General features: G+C 33.4%; 1 protein-coding gene across 2 annotated transcripts in view; it reads right to left on the bottom strand.

Moving 5' to 3' along the window:
- Positions 1 to 22620, bottom strand: part of CFAP69 (cilia and flagella associated protein 69) — a 61149-nt gene that overhangs the window by 33286 nt on the left and 5243 nt on the right. For both annotated transcript variants that reach the window (XM_037507505.2, XM_054692317.1), the window contains exons 2-11: positions 18879 to 18938; positions 17023 to 17088; positions 14755 to 14864; positions 11595 to 11671; positions 8640 to 8738; positions 5150 to 5299; positions 4872 to 5049; positions 3318 to 3441; positions 483 to 531; positions 268 to 389 (exon numbers count right to left, since the gene is read on the bottom strand). In XM_037507505.2, the coding sequence (XP_037363402.1) occupies positions 268 to 389; positions 483 to 531; positions 3318 to 3441; positions 4872 to 5049; positions 5150 to 5299; positions 8640 to 8738; positions 11595 to 11671; positions 14755 to 14864; positions 17023 to 17088; positions 18879 to 18938 (1035 nt within the window). The remainder of the gene's footprint in view (positions 1 to 267; positions 390 to 482; positions 532 to 3317; positions 3442 to 4871; positions 5050 to 5149; positions 5300 to 8639; positions 8739 to 11594; positions 11672 to 14754; positions 14865 to 17022; positions 17089 to 18878; positions 18939 to 22620) is intronic.

Here is a 22620-nt window from a genome sequence, read left to right as displayed (position 1 = left end):
GATCTAAATATATAAGTAAATTGCTAAGGTTTTTCTGTTTTTCTTTGGTTTATATGGTTTAGATTTGGGCAAGCCCAATGTTTATTAACAGATAAGGAAAGGAAAAACAGATAAGCAAAAGGAAAGGTAAAATTCTGACCAATGAAAGATTGCTATTTTCTATGGCCAAAGAAATATATGCCTGATAAAAGATTTGCAATATGACTTTAACGAAAAGCTGTACTACAAAATGAAGTGATTTTAGTTTTCATTTTAATTATTCTTTACCTGTACAGTAGTCAAATCTCTACATAAGATCACAATTATATTGAACAGCAATTTCTTCAACTCAAAATCTTCATAGCAATTAGAAAGTTTAATACCTTTTACCAAAGGATTTTGACTTTTAACTGTGAGGGAGAAAAAAAAAAAAAACAAAAAAGCTAAAATCATGAATAGGACTTATCAAGATAATCGTAAGTTGAAAGTTTTTTGGTTTTTACCTTCAATAAATGTTGCAAATAATATCAAATCCCTGGTAAAGCCACATTCCTAATATAAATACAAAAAAAAAAAAGGATGAATTAACTAGATGAAAATTAAGACAGATAACCCATATTTATGAATATTTAAGAATCTTTATCAGATTTCCCTATTGTCACTCATTTGAATTCCAAAAACATGAATAATAGCAAGGAGTAAAAGCCAGAAAAAAGCATACAGCCAGATAACCTGTATTTGTCTAGTTTTTAACTTACTTCTGTAGGTTCTAAGAAAAATTCTATACTATTCAATGAATATTTCATAAGATAGAGGAGATCATTTCTCAATGTAATAAATAGTATTACCAGAAAGATGAGAACTACATGTTAGGCAGGCAAAATAAGAGATATCCAACTGTAGCAGAGAAACATTTTTTGGATAATAGTAGTTTCAACTAGGTTGTAGTAGAATCATAATAAATAATATATTTTAAGATTTAATTTAGTTTAGCTAGCAGTTAGCACTCACAAAAAAAAAAAAAGATACTGTTTAAAACTTGGTAAGAGCTCAAAATATATTAAACCTATAGGTTACTTATGTTATTCATTATCTTTACCTTCAAGTGGCAAAATAAAGGGAGGGTAACACTGTTATTGCCAACAGATTTTCTTCTTAAAGTTCTCCCCAAACTATCCCTACCTAACCACTGTCATTATAGTGTCAAAAGTTAGAAACATTTTAGCATGTGGGAACTCCTTCTTGATATAGATATCTTAGTTGGACTTTGTATATTACATTATTCATTACATAGTAAAAAGCATGCCAACCAACACCATGACAGAGTAGGTCAAGACTAAAGTTGGAAGAATAAGGGGCATGAATGCAATCCCTAGAATTCTCTATCTATTTCTCTGAAATCTTGCTAGCAAAGACCTGTAGCCTCTCCTCTGTACTTAGTACTCCCCCAAACAAGTCCCTGCTTTCCCCCAGTTCAGAGAGGTGGCCTATGATCTCAGGTTGGCTGACTCCTGATTATACCTGATTTCTTCTACCAATTCTTGTCTCTCAAGTTTTGGTAGCCAGACTCAATTTTCTCACATTTGTGCAGTATGAATTCCTTGCCTCTTCTCTATTTTTGGGATCAATTGATGTCTATTGATAAGGGGTTGGGACTTCACTGCCAAATAGCCTTTAAATATAACTTAGAAACTATCAATTATGTGATTATTGTTGCCAAAGATCTCAACTCTAGAATGTCAATCATACCATGGCTTTTATATCATAAAATATGAGGAGGCTTAGTTTCTAATATTGCTGAGTAGCTCCTCTAAGAAATCCTTTTGCAGGTAACAGCTATAAACTCTGAACAAAATATAAAAATATCTTGTAACCAAAACCAAGCAGATACTGGAATAGAGTTAGGACTTTGAATAAGGAAATGGCACAGCATAATATCCCCCATTTTTTTCTTTTCAGTGGTTTTTAGAATGACACAAGGCCTTCACCTGCACCTTCTGGGAATGCTAAAACTCAGTGGAAACCTTTGATTTTAGGGGCTTGAAGAACCAAATACTGTGTATAACTTCCCAAATCTCTGGTTAGTAAATGCAGCAGGCTAGGCCAAGAAATACTTAAGCATTCCAGGTAAGACTGAAAGAACTGAAAATCAAGCTGCCATTTACTATAAGGATGAGTCTAGGCAAACTAATTACCTAATAATACAAAAAGCAAATAATTACTTTTCAGAGGAGTAAGCAAGAAACCACAGTGAAGATACTCATCTTAAATGGAAAGACAAAAACTCTCAGCAGAAAAGTAGAAACTATACAGAGGAGCCAAAAGGAAATTCTAAAATTGAAAAACATAACATCTGAAACAGAAATGTACTGGATGGGATTAATAACAGAATGGAGATGACTGAAACAAAGGGCAGTGAATTTAATATGTAGACCAATACAAAATATCTAATCTGAAGAATAGAGAGAAAAGTGATTAAAAAAACGGTGAACATAGACTCACAAATCTGTGGGAGAGTATCTACATGCACACATGTCATCAGAGTTCCAGAAGAAGAGGAAAAAGAAAATGGGGCTGAAAAATACTTGAAAAACAAAGGCCAAAAATTCTCCAAATTTAGTAAAAGATATGACTTCACAAATTCAGGAAGTTCTATGAAACTCAAGCAGGATAAATACAAAGAAAATCATACCTTGACAATTCACAGTAAAAGTGCTAAAAGCAAAAGATATTGTGGAGATCATGAAAACCAGAGAGATAACAAAATGATATACTATGCCCAATATTGAATATTGATATACTAGGCCCAATATTGAATATTGATATACTATACTCAATATTGAATATACCCAATATTGAATATTTCTCTTTAGAAACAATGGTGACCATAAGACAGATCTCCAAAGTGATAAAAGAAAAAAATCAACTTTGAATCATATATCCTGTGAAAACAGATCTCAAGAATTAAGGAAAATTAAAGATATTTTCACATAAAAGAAACTAATAGAATTTGTTGCCAACAGTAAACAGATCTGAATCACAGGAAATGGCAAAGAAGGTTTTCAGAGCAAAGATAAATGATACCAGATAGAAACCTAAATCATCAGGAAACAAAGAAATACATCAAAAATGAGTAAATGATAAACTACAAGGAGGATCTCAAGCTTCTAAAGGAATGTAAAGAATGAGTGACGTAACAAGTATACCGGGGACCACTGTGACACTATAACAGAACTTGACATTAGGATAAAGTGCATAAAAGTTATAATATAGTTTATGACTCTCCCCATATCCACAATTTTCACAATTAAAATTAATGTAATTTGATTAATACTTACAATCATTGGTGCTCCGGGGTTTTGAGCAATAATTGTAGTGATCACTAATATATCGTTTCTAAGCTGACGATCGTAATGACTAAAACCTTTTATAATCAGATTTCTAAATACTTCCTTCAAAGCCCTAGAAAGTAAAATTGTACCTTTAAAACCATATTTCTACATAAATACAACTTAAGTGTATTTCAACAAAATCTCCCTTTTTATATTATACTATTCATTTCGATGTATTTCCAATTTTTCCCATATTTCCATTTGGAATCTGGAAATTCCTGATTGCCTCCAAATTCACCTTGTATCATATTAAATATCCACCAACCCAATCTATACATTGTGATCAAAGTGACTAATCTAAAATAAAGATTCAATCATATCACTTTCCTTCTTAAAATTACTATATTCATAAAGACTTTTCTTTGTTTTTAGAATAAAGTTCTCCAACTCCTTACCAAAACGTATTAAGCCTTTCATGTTGTAGTCCTTCACTAACATTATTAGATTCATCTCTCACTATGCTACCCTGTATTTTCTGCTCTCACAATATTGAATGTCTTTCAGTTTTTTGATTTGGCTAAATTCTATTCAAACTTGTCTTTCTTCCACATTTGATCTTGTGAAGGGATCTTCAGCTCCCCCTGAGCTTTTGTTCTCTGTGACTAGTAATTCACTTTGAAATAGGCACATGGCCAACACTAGACCACTCAGGGCCAACAGGGATTTAATTTGAAGTTTACTTTTAAGAACAGCAAGTCTTCTGCTTGATTTGGGTTGAGATGATGTGAACTTAGGTCTCATCACATGAACCTTTAAAATAAAGTCAACACCAAAGAAGACAGTGCAGAGAGATAGTCTGATATTTGCTGAGTCTTGGCTGTAGCTGTGCCTGAAACTGTTTTATTCTTAACTTTGTAGTTCCATGAGCCTATAAATTTTCTGTATGGCTTAAATCAGTTAGGTTCAGCGTTTAGTCACTTGCAAACAAAAATGTATGATTCACCCTCTTCTGGAGAACATGTAGCACCTTGAAAAAAAAATCTCATAACATTTAATGTGGTCTCCTGTAGTTGCCTTATTTACTTGTCCATCTCTCCTAATATAATGCAAATTTTATGAAAGTAGAGACTACGCCTGCATTATTTCCAGTTGTATTTATACAGCTGAGTACTGATGTTGGCACAGAGTAGACAATAAATGAATAGTAACTAAAAGGCTCACTCATGTTTTATTGCTAATGGCTACTATACTATCTGCAAATCAGCAAGTATATTGAAGGAATACATGAAATAGTTCTTTTAAATGCCTGATTTTACTTCTATTCAAAGACACAATTTAATCTTGTTAACAAGCTACTTTAAAAGCCTCCCACATAGGGAAAAAAATGGTATTATTGTGTAGATGCATTTTTCTATCATGGCACAAAAAAAGATGTTCTGAAACATAGCCATTCCATGAATCAAAAGCACAAATGAATACAAATTCAAATAAAGATGTTAGTTATGTCACTAGCTATCATTTTAAGCTAAAGTCTATTTGTATCTAATCACATATACTTACAGCAAACATTCCAAGTTACTGAGTTGTTGTATGATTTCTTCCTTTGAAGACTTTTCCAGTAAGTTCCACAGTATTTCTGATGAACGAAACAGGAGCTGTCCAGAGGGATCTGGGTCATTGAGGTGAGCACAGATTCCACTGGCTGCTTGTGCTTTCATCATTAAAGTACAATTAACTTCTGAAATTTGAAAATTATTTATATTGTATACTCTTGACATTGTCAGATAGTAACAAAAATAGTAAAAAATAAAACTGTTCAGATTTAATAATATACAAACCAGAAGTTGAGAGATGTTGCAGAGCTTTAAGTACCCAAAGTTTCTCAACAAGTTGATTTTCAAGCAAGGCCAATGACTGGACCATTGTTTTTGCTAATCCTCCAACTTCAGCCATTTGTATCTTATATGAGGAACTAGCTTGGTGGTAACCTAATGACATTAAGTTAATAAATATGTACAGTATTTCAGTCATAATAATTTACATTAAAACAAAGGAATGAGTAATTTACAACAGCAGTAACAATGAAAGTTTTTTAAAGTATACGGTATTTTAAAATGGTGTAGCACAGGGATAGGCTGACTTTTTGTATAAAAGACCAGGTAATAAATATCTTAGACTTTGTAGATTGTGAGGTTTTGGTCTCAATTACTCAACTCTGGTACCATTGCATGAAAGCAGACATAGAAAATACATAAAGAAATGAGCATAGCTATGTTCCACTAAAACTTTTTTACAGTAGGCCAATTTTGACCTGGGTTTATAGTTTGCTGATGTCTGGTGTATCATTTGAAATAGGACCACAAATTTTGGGGGGCATATCTTACAGTTTAAAAAGAATAATGCACCTTGTTTGTGAGTAGATATGTCTTTCAATGATGGAAACTGGCATGAATGCAAATACTGAAAGTTTTCACTATTGTCAGTAATTACTTAGTGCTTTCAAGGGGCAGCAAGTATGTGATGAAATACTAAGGCAATGAAATACTAAATGAATATGTAATGCTGTTCTAATATATACCAGTGACTGTAAAAGTATTTTAGGGAAGCTTGATTCCTGGAGACATGTTTTATAAAAATTTCCTTCTATTTTATCACCCATGAGAAACACTACCTCTCCTTTTGATACAGCTATAGCCTGCCCGACTACATTCAATGTGAGAGATTAAATTCCAGAGCATTCTTGCACACCTGAGATATGGCTATTTTCTCTCAGTGATATCATTTAATCTAACTTCCTGACTTACTCATTTTTGAGACCAACTGGGTTCTTTAACTTTGACATAGTTCTGAGATGTATATCAATTTATCTTAGTGTTTTGAATTTGAGACCTGGCTTGAGACAAGGTCCTATTCATTCCTGTGATGAGTTCTTTATGGCATGTCCTAACTACCCTATCTAGGCATTTACAAAGTACAAAGAAGAAAACATAAATTGTAATTTCACTATTTAGAGATAACAACTTTACAACTTTAACATTTTGGTATATTGCTTGCTGATATTTTTGATGTATAATTTTAACAATATACTATACGCAGAATTTTATATTTTGCTGCAACCACTAAACATTTTATTGTAAGCTTTTCCCCGTGCTGTAAAATATTTACCAAGTCATGATTTTATATGCATAATAGATGTTTAACAGCATGACTGGACCAAAATGTACTTTATAATTCCTGTATCTTTCCCTGTTGACTTTACATTTATAGAAGGATGTAGTAACATTAAGGCTCATGGATTTGATTATTGTCTTCAGGGCTACATTTCTTACTTTTTTCTCTACTGAGAACTTTTCAGCTGTGGTCCCAGTTGAATGCCCAGCCATACCCATCACTTGAAATTAACTATGTGACAGTTAATGAGGACATTGCCTCAGGCTCCTCATTTTCAGAGCTTGATCAAATTAAGGGAAAACTCATTCCTCTGCATCTTAACTCCATGGTCTTACATTATGTAGCATTTGTCTCCCTTTCTATCTTAAAAAAGAATGCCTGTATCTTACCAGGATTAACCCCACAGTTGTGCTCTAAATTCCATTCTCTTCTACTTTTTTCAGAAATTTTACCCTTGTATTTCCCACTAACTAGCTTCTTGTTCCTTTGGCTACAAACTTAATTTTTCCTTATCTGAGAAATGACAACAAAATCTAAATATCGGGCCTCCCTTGGTGGCGCAGTGGTTGAGCACTGGGTTGCGAAGCTGCCTGAACCTCTGCAGTGCCAGTTCGATCCCCGGCCTCGGGGCGAGGGTCCCACATGGCGCACAGACCTCTCCTGCCACACCTGCTGCTCTCCCCTCAGCAGTGTATTTCGTCAGTCTGCCTGCTCTGTTCCCTGCTCTGGCTATGGTGAATTCTCTCACCCTCCTGTGCTTCTGACTGTACCCAGTGCTTGTATAAATAAATAAATAAATATTTAAAAAAAATCTAAATATCTTTCTTTGAGCTTGCTATCAAGTGAGCTGTTCTCCATCTTCTTTCTTTTTTTTTTTTTTCCATCTGATCTTAAAACATTAGCCTCTATTCACTGACTCTACTCCCTCCCTTCCACCTCCTCTATTCTCACAATCCTTCTAAGTACCAGGGCCACTTCACGGTAATTGATCTACCAAAGTTTAACTACAACTTTTCAGTTAGCACATTAACTTGATCTTTTCATTTCCTCAATTACAGAAGCCTCTATGGTATTTGACACTGAGACCATCTCATATTTTCCTGCATCAAACATTTCACTCGTTAACACTCAATGCACCACAGTCTTTAAATTTTCTTCCACCTCTTTGAATCTCCCTTCACTGCCAATTTCTTTGAATCATTTTTATTCCAGACCTCAACTGGGCAATTTCCATCAACTGGGCAATCTCTGTGATGGCTTTCTTGGTCCCTCATTTTATATATACTTTCTCTCTTGATAAATCTAACCATTTCAATAACTTCAATTTTCATCTCTATTTGGATGAATTCCAAACTGCTATTTCTGGTGTTTACTTTTAGTATCCAATGTCTATTATATTTCAAACACTTGCAACTGTTGACATTATCAATAATTCAGACTTGACATTTTAGTAATCTCTTTAAACATTTCTGAATTCCATGCCTTTTCATTTTTCCCTAGTTATAATCTTTCTTTTCTACCACAGTGTCTTATCCACCTCTCTTAAGGAACATAAAACTTTTAAAATGTTAGACTTTCTCTCCCTTCCTGATTATAAATTAAAGAAACTATAAATTACAGAAACTATTATAAATTACAGAAACTATTTAGGTAAGAAGTATGTCCTAAATAACATGTCTTCCACACATGTATCACACATTTCAATGTGATTAATTTTATTAATAAGATTCCTTTGCAATACATGCAGAAATCTTTCCAAGCATGATGGGGACTATTATTAGCACTAGGAATTTAACAACTAATGGGTGGGACAGATGTCATAAATAATTATAAAATGTTAGAAAAACAATGACTATATCAACATTACTAAGTAATATTAACTAATAGTAATAATTGCAATTAAACTAATTTGGGTGTGACTTTAAAATCTCTTAAAAATATTTAGCATCAGAATAAAAACATCATGTAAATCTTAAGTTGAAAAAGTACATATATACATTTTTGTTTGAAATGAATAAAAAGCCTAATACTACAAAAAAGCATTGTTTTTGAAGTGTTGCATTTATAATTCCACTGTATCTTTCAAGGAGAAATGAGATGGGTTATTCTATTTTATGAAGACATTAGATATTACTGAAAGACCACAGAAAACTTCACCTGTAATATGCTTCTTTGGTGGTTCTGCATGATAAAAATCCACAATACACTTACAAATTTGTATCCTCAATTCAGAATTTGGTATTTTCATTAAATTACCTGCCAGAAAGATACATGAATGTTATTTAATAATGCTGTCATAAGTTTATTTACAAATTGAAGCATAAAGTGTTAGTAATATGATTATTAAAAATTTAATCAGAGAGTCAAATGGGCTGTGTAATTTTATACACATACACAAATGCACACACCCATAAACACACATATTCACAGAACACACCAGTTATACCTTTACAATACTTGGCCTCTCAGTCAACTCAGTCTTTCCCAGAAAGAAAAAAATGTTGATTAACAGTATAAATGCTGGAACCAGACTATCTGAGACTACATCCTGGCTCTGTCACTTCCTACTTGTGTAAACTTATGTCTTAGTTTTCTCATCTATAAAATGGGTATAACAACAGTTACTACATTTAAGAATGGTAGGCGGAGTGACTGAATTAATATGAGTAAAGTGCCTGGCATCCATTAAATTATTATTATTATTATTTTGGCAAGATATGGGTTAGCATTTTTCTCCCTAGTTAGAGTCTGTGTAATTTTTTGCCTTTTCTTGGGGAAATTCCAAGTTTGTTCAATTTGCTGACAGATTGAAAGACAGTGATTTTCTAGGTAATCTGTGCCCTACAGGTAATAGTTTTTTTGTGTGCAAGTTATCTGAGCAGTGATGGAAGACAAAGGAGGTTCCTTTGTAGTCATAACTAAACTACTTTTGAATGATCTTCAGCCTTATTTCGATTGGGTGGCATTTGCCCTAGTGAAGTCCTTGCAAATATAATCCCCAGAGAACCTGAAAATTATCTGTGAGTTGCTGGAAATATATATATATATTCAGCATCAAGATTATTCTCTTAATTTTAATTTTGGCACCCTTCCTTTGAAGCTGAAAAATCATTGTTTTTAAAAAATGACTAAAACAGGACCAATTAAACTTTTCTAACAAAACTAGCCAAAATGTTCAGATTTATAGGAAATTCTATAGTATCTCATCTCCTTCTGCACCCTTTTAACTTCTGTAATTTTAGATCATTTTTTCCACAGTTTGTGTTTCATAATCTCAGGACAGAGTACCAACTGCTTCCCTGATCCATTTCCAGAACCCTGTTCTTGAGTCAGAAATATCTATCATTTAGGGCCTCCCTGGTGATTCAGGAGTTAAGTCTTAGGGCTACCAACCTATTGCCAGCCACTGGGGCTTAAGTTCCATCCAAGCCAAGGAACTAATTCCCATGACTTAACAGACCTCTCCTGTCTCGCCCACTGCTCCCCTCAATAGATCCCCACCTGTTCTGCTCCCCACTCTGACTCTGGTGAATCCTCTCACCCCATCACATCTCTGCCCTGCACCCCAGTTCTTCTATGCATAAATAAATAAAATAAGTCTTTAAAAAAGAAATATCTATTATTTAGAAGAAAAAGTAATATACTGGAAGTTATAAATAAAAATGAATAGCCTTTGCTCAACATTTATACTATAAATAATTAGTTTAAATTCATGTTTCCAGTAATTAAAAAAATAAGGACAGTACAGCAGTATTTACAGTCAGTAATCAGTGATGGGAGCTCATTTTAAGCTAAGAGTTCATACTTCCTCAAATGAGACAGTACCGTGCAGAGATAGGCAGTCATTCAATGAAGAGCAAACAGTAAGAAATAGGTCACATATTTATTATATAAATGTATGCTGACACTCTTTAAGAAAACATTCAAAAATTTAAAAGGGCAAAAAATAAATAAAGGGCAACAGAGGCATGTCATCGTTAAAAATTTTATCAACCAAATTTATACTTTTAATCTGTCAATACTACTGTTTTCTTTGGAGCTAGCTTCCCATTGATGAAAGAGATTCATAGAATTAGTTTTCCAATTAGTTTTCAGCCTATTTGCTCTTAGGTCATTTATTTAACTTCCATATTCATTCTAATTTCATTAACACCTTACCTATTCTAGCTATACTTATTCCTCCCAAAATAGTCACAGTTAAAGACTTGGAAACTTACTTTGATATAAAGAGTTAGCGTCTGTATTAAAAAAAAGTTTTGTACTCATTCCAGTTGGATTTCTAACATCTTTCAGTATAGAGTATAATGCTGGGAACAAATGCTCATTTTTCCTATGTTGGGTCAATTATTAAATAATTGCTCAACTATTTCTCCTTTATAAATAAAGACCTAAATTAATCAGAGTATAACTAATATAGGATTTGTTTTGGGAACATGCTGTCATATCTCAAGGACTGCTTCAAGGAACTAGTGTTTAATTCATCTCATTTTCTAGGAAGTTATTGTTTTCTTTCTCTAGGAAATCAAGTAATAACCCAAACACAAGCATCTGTTCTTTTATGATACTTTTTCATATTTTTATAAACACAGGCACCCACACACACATATTATGCTAGACTTCTTAATATTCTACAATTTATGATGTTATTTTAATATTTAGATTATTTAATAAACAATTTGGTTCTCAATGACTAGCTTAATTAGATTCTAGTAATTACTAGACTTCAGTTGAAAACATTTTTGTGATACTGAGAGGGACACATACTTATGACTTATAAATATGTAAAATATTTCATCAAACTAAATAATAACTGGACAAATAAGCACAAAGAATTATCTGTCAGACCTTATAAATAAAAAACAAAGAATCTTGTTAGTATAATGAGACACCTGAGTGGAAAACAATATAAAGTTTCTCATCAAGCATGCTATGATTAATTCCCAACCAAAAAATTAAACCCTAAATTTAGGGGCATATTCTTAGTGAAATTTAGTGAGAGAGAAGAGTTCCTTCTTGTCAGTATGATCTGTCATTTGTTAAACCCCTCTATTTTAAGGAAATCTTTATTTATTTATTTATTTACTTATTTATTTTAAGGAAATCTTAACTTACCCAGAAGTGCAATTGAATTAGCTGTATCTTCAGTATATGTTATTTCATCCAATGCTTTCTTTTTCAAAAATGGCAGGCTTCAATAAGAATGTAAAATATATAAATTATGTCTAATAAGTCTTTAATTGAAGCATTATTTACAAAGGGAAAATTTTCCTTTCTAAGAATAAAGTGAGGGTAGTATCCTATTCTCTAGCCCTGGGATATTGACAACTCTGGAGAGAAGTTTTGTGTTTCTAATTAGTTGACCAAAAAGAAAAGAAAATAGATTTATAAAAATGAAGAGAGATGGATATAAAGGCATGGGCTAAGAAAACTATTTTACAACACTGCATAAAAAACAAAACCTTAATTCGCTTTCTCTCTAAGGGCAAAATAATAGTGTATATTCATAGCACAATAAAAAATATCTGTGGAAGACATTAGATAATTTGATGCAAATCATATATCTAAGCTTGGTTTCAACCTAAAATCCGTTCAAAGGCTTTTCCTGAAATTTTTGTAACTCTAGTTCATAAATCAATAGTCTATTTGTATTAAAGATCAATGCCACTTTCCTTATTAACTGAATCAGTTACCAAAAAACAATAACATATACTTTCTGGGAGACTAAGGAATTCCAGCTAAGTATTAATTATATTAGAATTACATTTCACAAATAATCAAAGTTATTTGAAAGTAACATTTACAAATCACCAAAGACAGGATACTCAAACTTAGGTTCTTAGTCTAAATGTCAAAGAAGAGATAAAAATTATTTCTTAAATACAAAATACAAACTATTTTAGCATTTCATGAGTTCAAAATTTGAAACTCTTGTGCTATTTAAAATATATCTTATATATATAACTTTAAATTCTTTTTTTCAAGAAAATTAACCAAGTGGTTGAAAAGAACATTTAGAACTATTGCATGTGGATAAGGGAACAATAGATATATATTTGATATATAACATATATGTATATATATTTGATATATATTTTAGATATGTACATATAATTTATATATGTGTATCAATTAAAATTTAAAGATAGTTCATAGACAAGCTATGAAAATGACAATTTTATATATGCAACAAGATGTTAGAATTTTAATTTGAAACAATTTATTCAGCTCATTGGTGGATTTCTAAAGTGAATAACTCTGGAACTAGTTCTTGTTCCCAACCTTTTTCTTTTAATACCACAGGAAACAACCAAGAAGATAAAACATCAGTAGAATTCTTGACCAAAAAGTTTACCAAAAGGAAAAAAAGGCATACTTCTGATGCAGTGAAAAAGAGTGTGTTTAGAAAGACTTTTTTTTTTTTTTAATTTATGCATATAAGAACTGGGGGTAGGCCAAAGGTTCTGGGGGAGGGGGTGGAAGGGAGGGTGGTGATGAGAAGATTCACCAGAAACAGAGTGGGGAGTAGAACAAGCAGATCTACTGAAATACACTCCTGAGGAGAGCAGTGAGTGGACAAGACAGGAGAGGTCTGCTGTGCCATGTGGGTTAGCTCCCTGGCCAGGGATAGAACTCATGCTGCAGTGGCTGGCAATAGCATGACAGTGCTGAGACTTAACGCCTTGCACCGCCTGGGAGGCCCCAGAAAGACTTTATTTTACTCTTCAAAAATTTCAAAGTTTTTATCTCCCAAAAAATATTCTAAAGAGGGACTCAAGTGAGGGTGAGTTGTGCAGAAATTAGGAAAGTAAAAAAATTAAGTAATATGAATAAATTGGAAATATGAGGAAAAGGGGTATAATTTTAAAAAAATTGTCATAGCATGCAATGAAACATTCAACACAGCATTCACAGAAAACAAATTCTTGAGAGATGTGTAGGAGTATTGATATTAAAAGTAATGCATAAGGGGCCTCTTTGGTAGCACAGGGGTTAAAGTCTCAGCCCTATCAAGCTATCCAGCCACTGCAGCATGCATTTGATGCCAGGCCAGGGAGCTGACCCACATGGCACAGCAGGCCTTTCCTGTCTTTCAGCTGCTCCCCTCAGCAGTGTATTTCAGTAGATCTGCCTGTTCTGCTCCCCGCTCTGTCTCTGCCCTCATACCTCTGGCCTACACCCCTGCATCTCTGGCCCATACCCCAGTTCTTGCATGCATAAATAAGTAAAAATAAATCTTAAAAAAAAAAAGTAATGCATAAGAACCTGGTATTCCAGGACTTGCACAGCCTCAAAACTTGGAATTGTTTTCATAATACACTCTCACATCAGTAGGATGGTTTCTAATTGGTATATTAAAGTTCCTTGAAAGTACCAGAGGAATAATTTCTTTTTTCCTTTTTCTTTTTCATGGTCTCTTTTTTAAAAATTAACTTTTTACCATATTGTTCAATATAAAAAAATAAATGTAGTTACAAAAAGTTTATACAGTAATTTTGAATAGATTGCCATATCTAAAAGTGAGAGTTAAAAATCTACCATGTATCCATAGTCCTACAAACCTTATTATTTGTATATTGAAAGAAACATGCAATTTAAAAAGTTAAATTGTAAAAGGTTTGCAAGACTAAATTGTAAGAAAGGTTTATTCCTACTTCAAGAAATTTCTTTTATTATATTGAAGCTGAAAATGAATAATTTATATCCTGATTAATTTATATCCTGATTTGCCACTATGTGGCAGCAAAGAAGCAGAAGAGTATCCTAGTTCCCCCAAAATGGTTGGAGAAACACTAGCATAGGAGAAGGAACAAATTAATGTTATAATTCTGATCTCTAACTTACATTTAAAAAAATGCCAAAAGTAACTAGTGGCATTTTATTTTTCATTCAAATTTGGAAAATCAAATCAAACATGACACAGAACCTAGTGTAACTTTTAGAACTGAATCTTCTAATGAGGCAGAAAAAAACTAGACAACTATTAAATACTGCTCATAAATTTATTCAATGATACTCTAAAAATATGAAAATTTCTTGGTTTTAGCTACCATTTATCATTTTTTATTTAGAGAAACTTATGATCATGGAGAGTTATCTCTGGCTACAATAAAAATTGCTGACCTTTAAAATAACCAACTACTAGAGTCAAGTAGTCAAGGGAAGTTAGTTCAGTTCTTTATCACATTGCTACAGTGCATAACATCTTTGTAATACAAAATAAAACATAATAAAATACTACACGTTACTATAAAATTAAAGAAGAATAACTTACCTGCATAATTTTAGAATATCATATGTAGATTCCATAAAATTAGGCTGGTTTTCGATTTTTCCTGCACACAGCTTCAGAATTTTAAATATCTGTGCTAAATCCCTTAGAGGCTTTAATATTATTAGTTAAGAAAAAAATGAAGAATATTTTTATAACTTATTCTTTATAACATCAATTTCATTAAATGTAGTTGACCCTATTTTAATAATACTAATTTTTAAATTCTAAGGAGGAAAACGTAGAACCACAATTTCTAAAGGAATATGGTTTTTGTCTCAGTAACCTTTTATTCAAAATAGTTTTTCTCCTCTGATAACATCTTTAGAATTTGCTTACCAACTACTACATCAATAACTTACTAGTGGCAATGAGTCATAACACATTGAAAAAATTAAGACTCAATTATATACTTCCTTTCCACCCACATGCAAAAAACATACCCTGCTCCAGAATTAGTAAACCAGGTCTACTGTACTTTTCTCTATTATTTCATTAATGTTTTCAGATGTACTTTCTTGTTTTTAAGGTTTAGATTGAGATTTTATTTCATTTAAACTAGTATGAAAGCAAAATGCACCAGCTCTAGATCATTAGGTAAAAGTACTCTCAATTTTACCTATTCAAAAAACCTCACTGGTACCCAAACAGATTTCCCAGATTTTGTTTTACAGCTGAGGGAACATGTTAATTGTGACTTTCATTTCTTGATTGAATCCTATGATTTATAGTCTCATCCTAGGAGCTTCTTAAGCAAAGGTGGGAGACTGGGTACATTAGAAGTACAAATCTCTTGTTAACTTCCTAGAGAAGTGACCAAGATAATAACTTATCTTTGCTTTACATTTTACAACCTACTAAAGACAGATTACTAGACACATTCAGTAATAGAGTCATTTGCAACAACTCGCTAAACTGAGGCCAAAAAAAAAAAAAAATGATGGAGGTAGTGAGGTGTTAGGTTAAGAGAGGAAAAGAAAGCACTTGCTAGTCAATTTTCTTGGCTATTGGTAAACAGTGTTTGCTAGTGACAAGACCTTAGACAACTCACTGACACCACACACCCATATACAACTCAGGCTAAAATAAAGTAAGAAAATATTTAGATAAAATTATGAAGCATGTTTCCCTGTATGGGAAGCTTAAGATGTTTTGAAATACCAGAACAAGAGACTATTAGACTGTTGTCTTCTTTGGAGCAGGCTAGAATCAGTGCCACTGAAACTGTGGCCTGTGGGTCACTGCTAGTTCTGTGACAAGATGACTACTGAAAGTGAGAGTTCTCCAGGACATATTTATTGTATTTTACAACAGCACATATATGGGAAGGTTAAAAAACAAACAAAAAACCAAGAGCAAACTGGTTAAGTAAAGATTGTTCTGAGAGGCACTGGCCTCCATATATTCTGATCAGATCATGTATTCAGGGTGGATAATATCTTAATTTATATGTTGTATAGGTTATCAAACACTTGAATGTACATTATCTAATGAGGTGATATTATCCCTATTTTATAAAGGTGAAGAAGTTAAGATTATCAACAGTGGAAATACTCAAGTAAATTGGTTGAAAGAAGGTTTTGAATTGGCCTTCCTAGCTATACCCACTGTCCCTCTGAATCTATAGAAACTGATATTATCTGCATGGTTAATTATATTTATACTGGTTTCTTCAACTTTATAGTCTCTTAAAAAAAAAGCCCCACAATTTTATTAAAAACACAAAATGTTAGATATTTTAGTGCTAGGCAGAATATGGTCTGTTTAAAGATTCTAATCCCAGAAGTTGGGAATATGTTACCTTAAACGACAAAGGACTTATCAGATGTGATTAAGTTAATGATCCTATGATGGAGGTTACCCTAAATTATCCAGTTAGACCCCAGGTAATCACAAGGACCTTATAAAGGAAAGAGAGAAGCAGGAGAGGATTAGAGAAGACGTGATGACAGAGGCAGAGGTGAAAGTGATGCTACTTAGAGGAAGGAACCTTGAGTCAAGGAATTCAGGCAGCCTCTAGAAGTTAGGGAAAGGTAGGAAGTAGATTCTCCCTTACAGCCTTTAGAAGGAACCAGTCCTGCTAACACCTTGACAGATCAGTGAGCTTGATCTTGGACTTCTGACCTCCACAACTATAAGGTAAATGTTGTTTGAAGGCACTAAGTTTGTGATAATTTGTTATGGCAGCAATAGGGACCAAGTACATTTTCTAATAAATATTCTCCATTTTAGGGTAAAGGAAATGAGTAAACATATATATGTAAAGGATACAAGTCCATTTTGATAACACTGCACCAGTTTCTTGACAGATTTAAGTTGTTTTTCTTCTAAATCATCCTAAAACAAATGGCCTATTTTAGTTTTTTTGTGCAATTAAATCAGTAGAAATTTTTAAATTATTTAATATAAAAAGAAAGTAGACACATTAAAATATCAAGTAGTTCTTAATTATTATAATGTAAGCATTATATATTTCCTGAAACAGTAAAGGTAAACATAAGCTACTATTTAAATTTGATTAGGAAATTGAGACTCAAAAGTAGGTTTATATAAAAGCAGTAATTTTTTGCAGAAATATTAACAATACCTGAATTGTTGAACATTTTTCTATGCCATGTACCATATTTAGGTACTATATATACATATCATTTCATTAATCTTCAAGACAACCCTATGAGGAAGGTATTGTTATCATCCCTCTTTTCCAGAATAGGAAACTCAAGCTGAAACACTTAAGTAATTTATCCAAAACCACACTGAAATTTAAGTGGTGTTGTTAGGAGTCAAACTTGGCAATCTGAGTCCAGAAATTATATATGTATTTTTTACTTTTAAAATATGCCAAGGGGTCTCCCTCATGGCCTAGGGCTATGTCAGTGGTAACACTGGTATGGCCTGAGTTCTATCTCTAGCCAAGGAACTAACTCACATGAGGCAGCAGACCTCTCTTGTCATGTCCGCTGCTCCCCTTAGCAGTGTATTTCCATAAATCTGCCTGTTCTGCTCCCTACTCTGTCTCTGGTGAATCCTCTTACCCCCCAAGCCTCTATACCCCAGTTCTTCTATGCAAAAAAAAAAAAAAATTAAATAATAGAATAAAATAAAATACGCCCAGTATACTGTTATTACAAACCAATTATCTTCAGCCAGTTAAAAACAAAACAAAACAAAATAAAATAAAACAAAACAAAACACTGTTCCTTTAATTTTCTTAAACTGCTTGTGAGAAGTCGTGGCATTTTCTATACTTTTTTTTTGGTTTGGTAACCCTCATTGAACACCTAGGTGGAGCTCTATATAGTTGGATTCTCTTTTTAAATATGCAGATATATTCACAATTAAAATAATTTTCACAATAAACTTAGTGAAAGATATATTATTCTTAGTCATTATTTTTATTGTGCTTTTTCTTCTTTTTATGTAAAATTATAGAGCTAAAAATGTTAAAACAATGACATTTTGTGCTTACTATTCATAGGAAATTATTTTATTTTGATAGGTATCTACCACCCATTTCCTCCCTTATTAAATGTATAAATCTCCTTAGTTCTATAATAATTTTATAGTGTGTGCTGACTTTTAAACCAGTTAATACTTGGGTAACCTTAGGAGAATGTGGTATGTGAGCATGTATGCATATGCGCTTATTATCCTAAGCTGTCCATTTTGAATATTGTGTCTGAAATATATTTCTATTACATTCTGTATAAGAGTTCTCTCAGAAAAATAGCCTATACATTTATATGAGTGTGTACATATTTCCTAATTACATATAAAAAAATTTTAAATGTACCTCATGATACACTTATCTACCTTTACTCCTCCTATCCTACTTGCTGACAAGAGACTAGATTCTTTCTCTATTCATATAATTCCTTCTGTTTATATCTACTGTGGATTTGTCCATCCCACAAAACCAAATCTATTAATCTCCTACAACCAACCTATTAGGTTAAATATATTCACATGAAATTGAAACAGTCTTAGAATATAAGCCATATACTATTTGAAAAGTTTTCAACAAAACAATGGATATGAAATTTACATTTGTGGCAAAATGAGTTACTTTTCAGGGAAATCACCATTTATAAGTCTAGCAGAGACATTTTCTCTCAACACTTACTCACTTTATCAGTTTCCTCTAGGAGTTTGATGACACGATTTAGGTCCATAGGCTTAAAACTACTCTGGAAAAAAAAGCAACAACCCACAACTCTTAGTATTCTATATCATGAGAATCAAGAAACCACATCAAACACACTACTTTTATATATGACCCCTAAACAAATCTGTGACAAAAGGACAGTAAGAGGAGAATGAAAAGCAGATTAAATCTTGTAGGAGTAAATACATTTTGGAGTTTAAAAAAGAGAAACACCTCTTGAATTCTTGTAGTATCTTAAAATCTTTGCCTTTACATTTCATTAGTCCTAAAAAGCCTAAGAGAACATTGGCTATAATAGAATTTCTATGTTTTGGAAAATAAAATTATCTTATACATACAATTATATATTGCATGCATAAATATTACACTGAGTTTGCTCTGTGTGTGTGTGTCTGTCTGTCTGTCTTTCTCTCTCTTAGATAGATAGATAGATAGATAGATAGATAGATAGATAGATAGATAGACAGATAGATAGACAGATAGATAGATAATGTCAGGTAGGAGATCACTTTCCTGAACTATTATCCCCTCTCTCCGTTGGCACCAGCACTCTTACAGTCATCCACATCTGAAAGCATGAACTTCCAAATTCTACAAATTTTACATCTTAATTATTCTTAAGCCTAGTCCATCTTACTCATTTATTCAGTTCTCATTTCTCATGCAGTTCTGAAGGATTCCTACTGTGCTCCCTACCTCTACTCTTGCGTCCTTCAACTACATTCTCTGTTCTCTGGCTGGAATAATAAACCTCAAGTCTGAACATAATCTATGTGAATCTTTCAGTGAGTCTTAGCTCACACCACTTCTCCCTTCTCTATTCCATTTATGTTGTTACAACCCTGTTTTTTTCCTTGGTTAACCCCCATAGGTCCTTCAAGAAACAGCGCAGGTGTCACCTCCCTGAGGGATTAAAAAAGGGTAGAACAATGGCCCTCCTCTGTTCTCCCATAGCAGCCTTAAGCATATCACAATTCCCATTCCAGTGTTTGTTTTTTTTTTTTTTTTTAAGATTTATTATTTATTTATACAAGCACTGGGAACAGTCAGAAGCATGGGAAGGTGAGAGAATTCACCAGAGCCAGAGGGGAGAGCAGAGCAGGCAGACTGGCGAAGTACACTGCTGAGGGGAGCAGCGGGCGGCAGGAGAGGTCTGCGCGCCATGTGGGACCCTCATCCGGCAGGGGCGGGTATCGAACCAGCGCTGCAGAGGCTGTGGGCAGCTTCTCAACCCAGCGCTCGACCGCTAGGACACCGGGGAGGCCCCCCATTCCAGTGTTCTAAAACAGTTTATCCCCACCACAGTCTGCCCCAAAGTTCACTTGACTTTTCTTTTCCTGCATCCCCAGTACTATCGTAGCATTAGGACCCAGCATACGGTATCATTAGTGACTCAAAAAATGCCTATAACACTACCCAAAAGAGGTCATTTTATAATAAATAAAGCAGGAGAGGAAAACTGAAGGTAGTATTCAAAGTTTAAGTACTTATGCACGATACGCAAATCTCCAAATTCTAAATGCAGTTTGGCTACATTTACTTGGGAGATGAATGTTATGTTGTGTGTCATTTTCTTTTCAACTCAAATATTATATCAATATTGTTTACTCCCATCAGACATGTTAAGTAATCCCAGGCTACTTTGTGCACACCTTCCTGACTGTCTAGCTTTCTTTCATATTTACTTTTACTTTAAAATAGCTGTCTGAAAAGATGATATAGTGATAGTACAAAAAATACTTAAAAGGGAAAAGCGTCTTACTTATTCCTATCATCTAAGCATTTATTTTTTAATATACTTTTTCTGGTTCTTTATATTTTTTATCTTATTTTCTTTTGGTTTAGAAAAATACATAATTTCACTTAGTTTTAACACTATTATATTTGCTGGCTTTTAAAATCTGTAATACATGTCTTTCCATACTTCTACATAATCATTATTTTATTGCCTGCTAAGTCTATAATTTCTTTTTCTTTCATAATTACAAATTCATATATTCTGATCACAAGACATGTCTTTCAGAAACAAATTTTGCTAAGCATTCTAACTTTAAATCTCCAGAATAAGTATTTGAATGAGTTTTGAATGAGTTATGTACTCAGACATTTTTACTTTTAAAATTAACAATCCATTTGTTCCCCGGCCACTGGGCAAGGGTCCCACATGGCGCGCAGACCTCTCTGGCTGCCTGCTGCTCCCCTCAGCAGTGTACTTCATCAGTCTGCCTGCTCTGCTCTCCCCTCTGGCTCTGGTGAATTCTCTCACCCTCCAGTGCTTCTGACTGTACCCAGTGTTTGTATAAATAAATAAATAAATAAATAAATAAATAAATAAATCTTTAAAAATAAATAAATAAAATAAAATTAACAATCCAAAAAGATTCACTAAATACTTTTCTATAGCTGGTATTATGGCTGCCATTAAAATTGGTAAATTGTACTATTGAATTGTTTAAATTATATATTAAGCTTATTAGTTACCAAAATTTTTAACAAATAGAATTTTCCTTTAAAGATGTGAAATATCGGGCCTCCCCGGTGGCGCAGCGGTTGAGCGCTGGGTTGCAAAGCTGCCCTCAGCCTCTGCGGCGCCGGTTCGATCCCGGGCTGCTCCCCGGCCACCAGAGGAGGGTCCCACATGGTGTGCAGACCTCTCCTGCCGCCCGCTGCTCCCCTCAGCAGTGTACTTCGGTCCTTCTGCCTGCTCTGCTCCCAGCTCTGGTGAATTCTCTCACCCTCCCGTGCTTCTGACTGTACCCAGTGCATGTATAAACAAACAAACAAGCAAACAAACAAATAAATAAATAAAAAACCATGCCTCTATATAAAAAAAAATAAATAAATAAAGATGTGAAATATCATGTCACTGCCTTAATTGTCTTTTCTCTTTCCCTTCTATGTTTTCTGAAAACAAAATAAAAACATATATTACATAATTTTTATTTTCTGATTTTCTATTTTTGAGGGTTGCAAAGGATATTGAATTGAAAAATCAATTTGGGATTTTCTTTTTAATACCTGTATATATTATCAGGGTCCCCTTCTTTACCTCACCCCCGAAGAAGGTATAACTTTTATAAGAAACAGAGCATAGATTAAAGCATAGATTCCTGTTAGATTTATTTTGCATTGTCATTTCATGTTACCTTATGTTTTGCTTGCTTTATATATATTATATTTTTTAGATTGCTCCCTCCCTCACCTTAGTCTGTTCTTCCTTCCACAAATATTTATAATCAGTTTCTGTGTTTCAGGAACTATGTTAGGTGTAGGGTATACATTACCCTGATCTCAAGTAGCTATCAGTCTGGCATAGTATGAATATAATATAAATAATATGCTACATAATGCTCCAAAATGTTGAGGTATGCTCTAGAAGCACATAGAAGAGGCACAGAGTAGCATGTGGAGAAGAGGACGGAACCCGGGGCAGCTTCTGAAAGAAGTAATCTTCAAACAGGTGAGATTAAGTCGAACTGGTGAGATAAACTGAATGAAGGTTTAAGAGGTGGAGGCAAAGAGAGAATAGCATGTATGAAGGTCAGAGATGAGAAAAAAGCAGACTTTCAGAGGATCAGTGAGTTGTTTGGTGTGTTGGAAAGGATAATGCAGGAGCTAGGGGCTACAGATGATGCTGATGATGTAAGCAGAGGTCAAATCATAAATTATAATAATGATGTTGATAGCTAACACTTATTAGTGTC

Source organism: Talpa occidentalis, unplaced genomic scaffold (assembly GCF_014898055.3).
Source record: "Talpa occidentalis isolate TD23 unplaced genomic scaffold, MPIMG_talOcc4v2.1, whole genome shotgun sequence".
NCBI lineage: Eukaryota > Metazoa > Chordata > Mammalia > Eulipotyphla > Talpidae > Talpa > Talpa occidentalis.
Note: the sequence above shows the minus strand (reverse complement) of the source record. Positions and strands in the feature narration are given on the sequence as shown.